This window comes from Cryptomeria japonica, chromosome 8 (genome assembly GCF_030272615.1).
Source record: "Cryptomeria japonica chromosome 8, Sugi_1.0, whole genome shotgun sequence".
Classification (NCBI taxonomy): Eukaryota; Viridiplantae; Streptophyta; class Pinopsida; order Cupressales; family Cupressaceae; genus Cryptomeria; species Cryptomeria japonica.
In genome coordinates, this window is record NC_081412.1 from 638,699,397 (window position 1) to 638,711,266 (window position 11,870).

Here is an 11,870-nt window from a genome sequence, read left to right on the forward strand (position 1 = left end):
CCCAATTATATGCAAAAACAAATAGACGAATATTTTTCCTAATTCACACACCTCTTTGGGCATACCCATTGCACACCAAGATGCAATTTCTAGTATTATACTAATATTATAGTTATTTGTTGTTGTTCTTGCTCCAATAGTATTATCATGTTTCTTCTTTGTACTCTCCTTTGACAGTTTTTGGTCTGTCAATTTATTATATATTTTTTACAATTTTACAATTAAAAAAATAATAATATTTTAAAATATTTTTTGTTATTATTATTTCTTCAATTAATAATTTTTGTAAAATATATAATTGGGAGACAAATGCATGTCCTCCGCATGCCGTGAGCTGCATGTAAACGGAGTCATTAGCCACGCGTTTGTCAATGTGAAAAAGTCCCACGGAAGCCTATACAAATCCCCTGTTCAATTGAATTGTTAATGGCAGGAAATCAAAGGCCTCTAGAAGTGGATCTAACAGTCATTTCTGCAGAAGATCTGAAAAATGTGAATTGGCAATATGGCGATCTGCGTCCCTGTGCTGTAGCCTGTGTCGACCCCTACGTTAAGTATTTGACTCAGGTCGACCCAGAGGGCGACACGAAATTCTCATGGAACGAGAGGCTCTTCATTCCCGTCACAAAGCCGCTGCAGGACGCCGAGCTGACGATCGACATTGTCCATGATAAGCCCTCCGAGCTGACAAAACCCTTAGTTGGAACCGCCAGGGTTCGACTCTCAGAAATCCTGGACGAAGTAGGGTTCGAACAGAGGCAAGAACGGACCCTCAAATTGAAGCGCCCGTCTGGCCGCCCGCAGGGTAAGCTCGAGATCGCGATCTGTGTGAGGGAAAAGCGATGGCCCCAGCAGAAGTTTCCTTACATGCAGTTCTACACCACAACGGATTATGCCCTTTCCCCTGCACCTTATTCATCCCAACAGTACCCATATGGTGCAAACCCTCCTCCACAGCAGTACCCATATGCATATGGTTCATACCCTCCTCCACAGCAATACCCTTATGGTAGTAACCCTCCTCCACAGCAATACCCTAGTGGACCTTATGGAAACCCTTACCCACAACAGGCCCCTGTTTCTTATTAGGGTTCTTCTGGTTAGGGTAGTGGGCCTGCTTATGGTGAGACTCAGAAGCCCAAAAACAGTAAGTATGGAGTTGGGACTGGTTTGGCAGTGGGAGCTGTGGCTGGGGTTTTGGGTGGCTTTGCTCTGGCTGAGGGAGCTGGTTATGTGGAAGATAATATTACTGAAGATGTTGAAGAGAAGATTGAGGACGATTATGCTGATCAGGGTGGTTATGATGACTATGATGGTGCTGATAACTACTGAAAAAGTAGTCTTAAATACAGGAAGGAAAGGCCTTTTTAGTGTTTGAGGTTTCCTTTAAATTATGTTTTTTTCTGATCTGAACTTGAACTTGTATTTAGATAATATGCATTCAGTTGTTGGAGTCTGGTCTTCAGAATAGTTCATGGTGAAGGCTTGTTTTGTTATATTTTAGGGAACATCTTAGATCTCATCTGTGAATTTTGATCCATTGCAGTTTTCTTTTGCATGTAAATATGTTGGGAACTTTGGATTTCAATAAATATGTTTGGAACTTTTGATCCATTCTATGCTTGCACATTAATAATAGTGATTGTCTGACATTAAAGCTTTTCAAAATGTGTTTTATTGCTCCGCGACGTTGACGGTTGAACATGTTCCATATTCCATTCCTTCAAAATTGGTGTCTATTTCCATTAATTGCTAAAAAGTTTGGTTGAATATCATTTGCTGAGGGTGATGGGACCTTTTTTAAGTAGTCCTAATCAATACTATTACTACTAGAAAGTTCCGTAATGATTAATATTTTTTTTTTTAACACTGGAAACTTCTCAAGGAATTGCTTTAAAGGTTAGAAATAAATTGAAGTGTAAATTTTAAAGAATTTTTTTTTGATTTTTTAAAAGGAAAATGAAAATAATAATATATATCAACTTAAAAAATGTGAATATATTTAATTGAAGTTACTTTTTTTTTTAATGTTTGGTAATTTTTTTAATGTGATCATATTGGATCAACCAAGTTACAAGCTTATAATCATAATGGCTGACCAAGGGTTTGGACCATGGTGGTCGCAACATCACTACCACCATTAAATTAACACACTATAAGATGAACGACCACCACTAAATTAACATACTATAAGACGAACTTGCTAAAATTTGAAATTTAATTAAATAAAAAAATATTTCAGTTTTGAATTTTGGATGCATTTATTTTTAGGGATAAAATTTGATTTTTTAATTATATGTTAAAAATCTTGATTCATTTGTTGTGAATTGTGAGCGAGTTATTTATTTATTTTTAAATGTGTAGTTTTATCCCATTACATGCGTGCATGGATACATTTATTAAATGAAAAATGATAAACTATGGTAATGAGAACAAGTATGAATATCAGATGTACACTAGAAAAGGTGCTTATTTATCCATAACACCTTAAGGATTGCACTATCCCCTCTCAAAAAGGGGTGCTATGGTAATGAGAACAAGTATGAATATCAGATGTACACTAGAAAGGTGCTTATTTATCTATAACACCTTAAGGATTGCACTATCCCCCTTCAAAAAGGGGTGCTATAAAAATATGCACACGTAATGTAATTAATTAAAAAAATATAATTTTTATTTTCAAAGATTCATAATTTAAACAATCTATCTTTCATTTTGTTCACCTTGATGATATAACTATTTACACATGTAATTGTGAACATAAATTAAATTTTTAGTGTTTTTTCTCTAAAAGATTTTTTTTTTAATAGTGTGGAACTTTAAGCTATTAAATGTTTGTGTGGGTGAAATGAGAACAAGTATGAAAAAATGTATACTTAAGGCTCAAGTAGAAGAGGTGTATATTTATCTATAATACCTTAGGGACCATAAATCAATCATTGTCGATACATAATTTCCACCTACTTCACTTTGTCCCATTTAAAAAAAGGAGTATAAATGTGCACATTCACACAATTAATTGAAAATTTATATTCTTCATTTTCAAAGACTCCTAAATTGAACAAATTATCTTTTATTCACCTCCATGATATAGTTATTTACATATGTATATATGAACACATAATGATATTTTAAATAATGATATTTTAAATAACTTTATCACATATTTTTTAATTATCTTTTAAATATATTTAATTAGAACTAAAGGTATCATAATAATTATTAATTTCAATTATCGAGTGTTTTAACTATATAATACAATAATATAATCTAAAATATTGTAAAAAGATTAATGTATTAATTATAAATAATTTATTAATAACAAATTACCTAAAATACATAATAAATCTCATTTTTATTAATTTTAAGGTTATAATTTAAATAAATAATTCTAACTTAATTAATAATTATATTTTAACTTTAACTTTAATTCTTATTAATTATTATATGGTTAGAATTAAAATTAGGTTTCTAATTCACTAAGGGTTTACTAAGGGTTAAGGTTAGGGTTAAAATAAGGTTTAAATTATTTAAGCTTAGAGTTAGATTCTAAACTAGAATTAGAATTAAGGAAAAAATACTATTAACATTGTAATTAATGTTAGATTTAGAGTTAGAATTAAGTTAAAAATTTGGGCTAGGGTACAAATTATGTTAAGGTTAGAATTAGGGTTATTTTTACTAAAGTTTGAATTAGTTATAGATATTATTGTAAGTTTACAACAATTGTGGACACTCCATTATATTATTCCTAAAATATATTATCTCAAATTATTGGTCAACCTTACTCTAAACAAAAAAAAATATTATTATTGCAATAAAAAATATTATTATTGCAATACTAAAAAGGCAAGTACTAATATACTAAAATTTATTTTCAATTAATTTTTTTAATATATCTAAATAGAAGCCTAAATTCATCACATCATATTAACCATTAATTCAATTATCTATTTATTTATTATATCTAGAAAACTGGAATAAATATATAACATTTTAAATAAATTTTAGTAGATTGCTAAATATACTTTTTTGACTTGTTAGTATCTATTGCTCTTATATTTAATATAATAATGATTTTTATAAAAAATAACTTTTTGTTATTATTTTCATGATATTAGTACAACATTCAATCCCATAATTTTTGAGTCAACTCAATTAGCCATATTTTTGTTATTATTTTTTTTCAATTAATATATATATATATATAATTGGGAGATAAATGCAATGCAATGGAATGAATCCTGTCCACTAAACTCAAAAATCCTCCGCATGCCGAGAGCTGCATATAAATAGAGTCATTATCGACCCGTTCATCAATGTACAAAACTCCCACAGAAGCCCGTACAAATCCCCTGTTCAATTGAATTGAGAATGGCAGGAAATCCAAGGCCAGTAGAAGTGGATCTAACAGTCATTTCTGCAAAAGATCTGAAAAATGTTAACTGGCGATATGGCGATCTGCGTCCCTATGCCGTAGCCTGGGTTGATCCAGACATTAAGGTTTCGACTCAGGTCGACCCAGAGGGCGACACGAAACCCTCATGGAACGAGAAGCTCATCGTTCCCGTCACAAAGCCGCTGCAGGACGCCGAGCTGACGATCGACATTGTCCATGAAAAGGCCTCCGATCTGACCAAACCTCTAGTTGGAACTGCTCGGATTCGACTCGCAGAAATCCTGGACGAAGTGGGGTTCGACCAGAGGCAAGAACGGACCCTCAAATTGAAGCGCCCTTCTGGCCGCCCGCAGGGTAAGCTGGAGATTGCGATCTGTGTGAGGGAAAAGCGATGGCCCCAGCAGGAGTACCCTTACCCACAGCCCTACAGCACAAGGGACTATGCCCCTCCCCCTGCCCCGCAGCCCTACGGCACAAGGGACTATGCCCCTTCTGCCCCTTATCCATACCAGCAATACCCATATGGTGCAAACCCTCCTCCACAGCAATACCCATATGCATATGATTCAAACCCTCCTCCACAGCAATACCCATATGCATATGGTTCAAACCCTCCTCCACAGCAATACCCTTATGGTAGGAACCCTCCTTCAGGGTACCCTAGTGGACCTTATGGGAACCCTTATCCAGAAGAGGCCCCTGTTTCTTATGGGGGTTCTTCTGGTTATGGCAGTGGGCCTGCTTATAGCGAGACTGAGAAGCCCAAGAGCAGTAAGTTTGGAGTTGGGACTGGTTTGGCTGTGGGAGCTGTGGCTGGGGTTTTGGGTGGCTTGGCTCTGGCTGAGGGAGCTGATTATGTTGAGGATAAGATTGCTGATGATGTTGCAGAGAAGGTTGAGGATGATTATGCTGATCAGGGTGGATATGATGATTATGATGGTGGTGATGACTTCTATGATGGTGGTGATGACTTCTGAAAAGTGGTCTCCATTATAGGATATATCTTTCTGGTGTTGGTGTGAGTTTTGATCCAGAATTGTTTTGTTTCTGCATGAAAGCATTGTTGTGAGAATTTTGAATTTCAATAAATCTTGCAGTTGTTTACTGCTAGAAAGCAATTATCTTTACTTTTTAAGATTCCTTTCCATTCAGCTCGTTCTTGTCTAAATTTGAATTTAGATTGTCTGAATTTGGTTGCCTGAATATGGACTTCAGGTTGACTAGTTTATGTTTTATTTGAGGTAGGAAACACCTAAATTCTATTGGATGGTATCCCGCATTGAATTCAGAGTGTTGGATGGATATTAATTTTAATATTTATTCAAATGTTTCATATGTATTCAAATTTTAAAGTGATTGGATAGATATTAGATGGATATCATCTTAATATGAATTCAGAGTGTTGGATGGATATTATTCCAAATATGTATTCACAGTATTGGATGGATATTATGTTTAATATGTATTCAGAGTGTTTGGATGGATATTAGATATTATCCTTAATATGAATTCAGAGTGTTGGATGGAATTTACTCTAATATGTATTCAGAGTGTTTGGATAGATATTATGCCTAATATGTATTTAGAACGTTTGGATGGATATTAGATGGATATCTATCTAAATATATATTCACTCTTGGATGGATATTGGATATATATTATTCTAATATGAAGTGTTGAATGGATATTATCCTCAAATTAGTTTGAGATGTTATTTTATAGAAGAAAGTTGGATAATGATATTGATCATTATGAAAGATCAAAATTAATAGGAGAGGTTGAATAATATAATATTTGGATTAAAATTAAGCATCTTTTAAAAGAAAGAAATGAATATTATACATAAATTAAATATTTTTAGAAATAAACAAATTAAATATATCTAATCTTTTAAAAGAAAGAGTTGAAGATAAATATAAGTCAAATTTTTTTGAAAGAAAATCTTAAATCATGAAATTTCCAGTCCATAATGTTTGTTTGTTAATATTTTTGAATTTGAAAGTTTTATCATCAATTTAGTGAATCAAACTCCATAATCTATTTGGACTGTTTCTTTCAACCTTCTAGTAGCTTTGTAATTTAATTAGGCTGGTCTCTTTCTAGCTACTGCTTTATTCAATATAAAAAACAAGGACCTATAAATCTCATCTGGATACTTTGTATTTATCTTTCTTCTAAAAGAGATCTAATGCATCGATTAACATGCCAGAAAAAAATTTGTTCAATCAAATATCTGTTATGTCAAAATCTGATATATGAATTCAAAAAATATGTTAAAAATCTATTCATATTAATACTTACAAAACTTTTAACAATCACAATAAAAATAATTCTATATTATTAATTGAAAAACAAACTTCAATAATTTATCCTCACTATAATTTACATATAATAATTACCACTTTAAAAATGCCTTAACAAACTCATTCAGAACTTCAACAATTAAGAAGATTAACAATCTATATCCTAAAACAGAGTATTACTCAGAAAAATTGTGGAACATAATTAAAAACAGGAATAACTTATTTATATACCAAACTCATGAACTGCTCTAAATTCTATATTCTTCTAGAAACTTTCTAGCAGACATATTCTACGTCAGATGGTCCATAAAAGCTTCTGGAAATGTGTAGGAGCATATTCTATTCTATCCTTTTAAGTTTGGTATGTCTCTCTCAATTAATTGCTTCATTGATGATTGAAATGAAATCGGGTGTGTGCAGGATATTGCTTTAACTTTCGGCCATCTCTCTAATCCACTTGGGATTCTTTGTGATCTAATTAGCACATCCAGAAAGGTCACTGATTTCACCTTCTACAGTTTATTGTAAGTTTCAGAGATTCAACACTATGTTTCCATGGCAGAGTCAAGAGTATAAGTAAAACTTTTGTTTACAACTGGGTATTAATGATGTAGTCATATTAATTAGTTTTTGTTGAGTTTGTCTGAAAATAACTTTAAATATTAGACAGAGATACATACTCATTTGTCTACGGACATGTAGTGTCACGGTGAAAACACTTTGTTGGTGAAGCGGCCACCAAGGTTCAAACCCCTGCTGGGCCATTGTGCTCGCAGGTCTTGTGTCTTGGCTGGGCTGTGGCATTATAAAAAAAAAATATTACCAATCACTTTAATTTGTTTCTTTAATGCGACTTGTGAAAATAAGTATTTTTGTCTATTTTAAAAAGTTAAAAAAGACAATAACTACATGGCATCATACCAAATATTAGATTGTCATTTTCAAGAGGTTCAACACTATGTTTCTATATGGGAGATAAGAGCATAAAAACTTTTGTTTATTGATGTGGGTATAATGGTGTAGTCACATCAACTATGTCTTTGTTGAGTTTGTCTAAAAACAACTTAAAAATATTAGACATGAGATATATGCAACAAGACATGTATTACCAATCACTTTATGTATCATCATGTGATTAGTTGTCTCTTTGATGTGACTTGTGAAAATAAGTAATTTTGTCTATTTTAAAGTTAGAAAAGACCATAACTAGAGACCATCATACCAATATATTAGAACACACTGTGGAATCTCTCTCATTGTTTTCACATTCTATATTTTATTATCATTTTGGAGGTTCAACAGTTTGTTTCTATATAGGAGTTAAGACTTAAGAGCATAAAACTTTTGTTTATGATTGTGGGTATAATGATGTAGTCACATCAACTACGTCTTTGTTGAGTTTATTTGAAAACAACTTTAAAATATTAGACATGAGATATATGCACCAAGATATGTATTACCAACCATTTTTTTTATTGTTACATGATTAGTTGTTTCTTTGATGCGATTTGTGAAAATAAGCATTTTTGACTATTTTTAAGTTGCAAACATAATGACTACTAGTACTGTACCTCTACAAATAAAAAAATACTATAACTAAATACAACCATACTAGATATTAGAACACATTGTGAAGTCTCTTTCCAAGAATAATAAAAAATTTATCATTAAAGTCTTCATCATAATAAATCAATAATAAAGTTTCCCAAAAGAAAATTGTAGAAGAGAAAAAAAGATACCACTCAAATTGCTTGAGAATAGAAGTATCTAGGGGAAAAGACCTAGTAGTTGAGCATGTACCAATTGTTGTGAGGGTTGTTGATACCTTTTGTTCCAAAAATTGAACAAATAAAACCTATTGTTTGAAACAAAAATATCAATTTTTGTTAGGAAATGTACCAACAGTTGTTAGGAAATGTACTAATAGTTGTTAAGAAATGTACTAATATTGTAAAAAGTAACCAATTAGGTGATGCCATGTCAACTGCACAACTATTGGGGTCTCTTTTGCATGCCTATTGGTCTCACTTTTTTTGGGGCTATTTTGGACACCTTGGCAAAAAGCATGCTGATGTGGCATCATATTTGATGATGTGGCCCTGAAACCTTAGTTATAAGTAGGGGACTTGCCAAGTAAGCTGCTGTAAAAAAATCAGAGTGATTTGAAATTTCCAAGTAGGATTTTGAGAAGCGCGAAGTTAGGGTGCACAACTACTTGGTCCTTTCCCCTATATTAATATTAATACATTTAAACATACATTTGACAAAACCAATGCCTACAATATATTGCAAATTGGTTATATCTTAATCAACGCTTCAGAGTGAAGACTTCCCAATTAAAAAAATCACCAATGCCTTAGTGATTTTGTTGAATTTCTTAGATGCAATTGTTTGTGTGCTTGCAACAACTTTTAATTTCATGCAACACATACTTGCTCACGTTATGACTAAATTATTTAATTTCACACAACACATATTTGGTTATGTTCCTTAGTTTGTAGATATCCTTCAAATTTAACTTCTTTTTTTTTCTTCTTTTTCTTCTATCTTTCTTCTTCTTTTTTCTTCTTCTTCTTTTTTTTTTCTTTTTTTTTGATAATTATTTTAGTTTATGTATTTTCGAATTAAAATTATTATTATTTGTTCATGATACTTTTTTGGATGTGTACATACATACATGTGAGAAATTATGTTGAATAAAAGAATATTTAATTATGCATAAAGAACTTAAATCTTACCTATTGTAATTATATGAGAGTTTACACTGGAAAATTTACTCAAAACATATATTCAGAAGTCCAAATTTGTAATTAGGAACAAAAAAAATTCAAGACTAGATTTAAAGATGGAAAATTCAAAATTAAAGGTTAATTCAACCTATGGATAGTTGATGTAGTTCTAGAAAACATTTGGAATGATTTTAAGAAGCTTTCTAGAGATTTATAGTTTATTCTAGCTAGGGGATCATACATTTGTTTTGTTTAATAATTCTACCAAATTAGACAAGTAATCCTATCATTCTAGTTTTATATCTATAAATCCTTGTAACAAAAAAAAGGCTAACACTAGGTAAAGTACAATAGAAATTAAAATATTAATATATAATTTTAACCTAGTTATGCTCACTACAATAATGAAGTGTTAAAGGTTGAGTTGCTTATAATAAGTGCATTTTTTGGAAAGTTTGAAGGCCTTGGGAGATGGAAATATATTTGTCCCCATGGTACATAGGGGTATTCCCTAAAGGTCAAAGTGAAAATTTTCTTGATTAGCCAGACTCTCTAGGTAACTTAAACATGAATTGACATGATAATGATAATGTACTTGTAATGGGTGAAAAATTAGGATTTCACCCAATAATGTAGTAAAACCACTGATTTTTTCTTAGGAACCTTTACGTTAGGGAAAGATGAAATTTGATAGATCTAGATTATGATTAGATTCGAAGGGTTTTAGATGTGCCTCTTCTTTCCCTTTAAATTGAATTGATTTAAGTAATAATGCTGAAATTAGGTTAAATGTGTGTAAATTGAAGTAATTATGCATAAACAATGAGCTATAGTCATCAAAAGGAACCACAAACTTGGATTTGAGCAATATATGAATGTTTGGATCTATTCCCACAAGGTCAACCTAAATTATCAGGTTGTGGTGATGGTCGCTCTGGTCCTCCAATTTTTTTGTTGTCCAAAATGGAACCTGTTCATCTCTGTGAATAATGTCGAACCTAAAATTTGTATCTTTGTAATTGTTCTTGCACACAATTGAGAAGGTAAAAGTGGTTGGGAATAGGGGTTCTCTTTAGGTCAAAACTCAGTTTTTGAATTAACCATGAAATAGAATTGAAATGTAAATGAAGTACTATAATGAAAATCCTTTCCTTTTGAGGGAAATGCTAAAAATGTCTGAAACACTAATGATATTGTGAGAATTTTCCAAGTTTTAGAGTCCAATTAATAGCACAAACAAAAGAGAATAAATGTGACAAGAATAAACTGTATTCCTACCAAGATGCAAAATACCCAACTATCTGAGTCGATTGATTGAATTGTTTGTTGATTGTTACATACAATGTAAATGAACCTGCTTATAAAGCCAAGGCTATAAGAAATGAGAGAGCACACAATCATGACATGTGACTCAATAAGAAACAAGGGTAGGTGAGGCTAGGTAGGAGAAATAATAAAATATTCCACAAGAGGTGGATCACCCATCGATGGTGGAATGTAACAATAAGATAAGACCACAAAAGGGGGAATTTCTCCTACATATATCATCCCTATGTGCACACTTCTAAACTATGATGAAATACATTACCCTAAGTCAACTTAAGTAAAGTGTAATTATGAGACATAATTTACATCAATAAATATACCTTTTAGTGAATTTTTGTTTGTCTTCACAAGCAATTGGGATTTCATGTAGATAGTCTTCATAAAACATAGAACATGAATGTCATCTCTGATGCTTGAATCTTGACTTTACTTTTGCCCCAATGCTTAAAAGAAGATTGATTGCTTTCTCACTTGAATTTATTAGATCTCAAGGGTGGATTATGAATTCAAAATGATGATTCTTGATTAATTGATGGATCTCCAAATGAGAGGGGCAAACCTCCTTTTATACATGCTATCAAAAAATAAATCTTTTTTTTGACATGAGCTAACACGAGATCTAGATTCTTGTTGAAATCATGTTACCATTATGAGACCTCCAAATGGGCCCTTTTGGAGAGGACCAAGGTGCTGGGTGCCCTAGTCTTGGACATCAGGGTCCCAAGATCTTGGGGAGAGAAATTTGTAGATCATGAAAATTTGAGCTTGATACATGGTGTAAGTAGAATTAGGGCTTCAATCAACCCTTAGGGGATGAATGCCAAGGTGAGAGCTCAAGAAAGGACACAATTTTAAGGGAGTACAATTTAGCCTGGTGCTACAATACCATAAATCACTAAATAAGGTATGAAAGTAAATTTATTAATTTAGATGGAAATCAAGACTCAAATATGATGACCAAAGAGGAAATAGAAAGAAGGAAGATTGAGTTTCATGGGGAAAGGAAATGGAATTAAGGAAAAGAGTGAAAGAGCTCTACAATGGCTATGCCAAAGTTGTAAAAGGTTTATGGATGATATCTAAAACCTTCATATTGATTCTCTAATAATACTA

General features: G+C 32.2%; 2 protein-coding genes across 2 annotated transcripts; both read left to right on the forward strand.

Annotated features, from left to right (window-relative positions):
• The first annotated feature begins 326 nt into the window (after positions 1 to 326).
• On the forward strand, positions 327 to 1,444 carry LOC131054969 (protein SRC2). The gene has a single exon (XM_057989573.2). The coding sequence runs from the start codon at positions 427 to 429 to the stop codon at positions 1,087 to 1,089; it is 663 nt and encodes a 220-aa protein (XP_057845556.2). The 5' UTR covers positions 327 to 426; the 3' UTR covers positions 1,090 to 1,444.
• Positions 1,445 to 4,235: 2,791 nt separating this feature from the next.
• On the forward strand, positions 4,236 to 5,526 carry LOC131054970 (protein SRC2). The gene has a single exon (XM_057989574.2). The coding sequence runs from the start codon at positions 4,375 to 4,377 to the stop codon at positions 5,374 to 5,376; it is 1,002 nt and encodes a 333-aa protein (XP_057845557.2). The 5' UTR covers positions 4,236 to 4,374; the 3' UTR covers positions 5,377 to 5,526.
• Positions 5,527 to 11,870: the final 6,344 nt, after the last annotated feature.

Coding starts and splice junctions, on each gene's coding strand:
- LOC131054969 (XM_057989573.2), top strand. CDS start 427: ATGGCAGGAAATCAAAGGCCTCTAGAAGTGGATCTAACAGTCATTTCT.
- LOC131054970 (XM_057989574.2), top strand. CDS start 4,375: ATGGCAGGAAATCCAAGGCCAGTAGAAGTGGATCTAACAGTCATTTCT.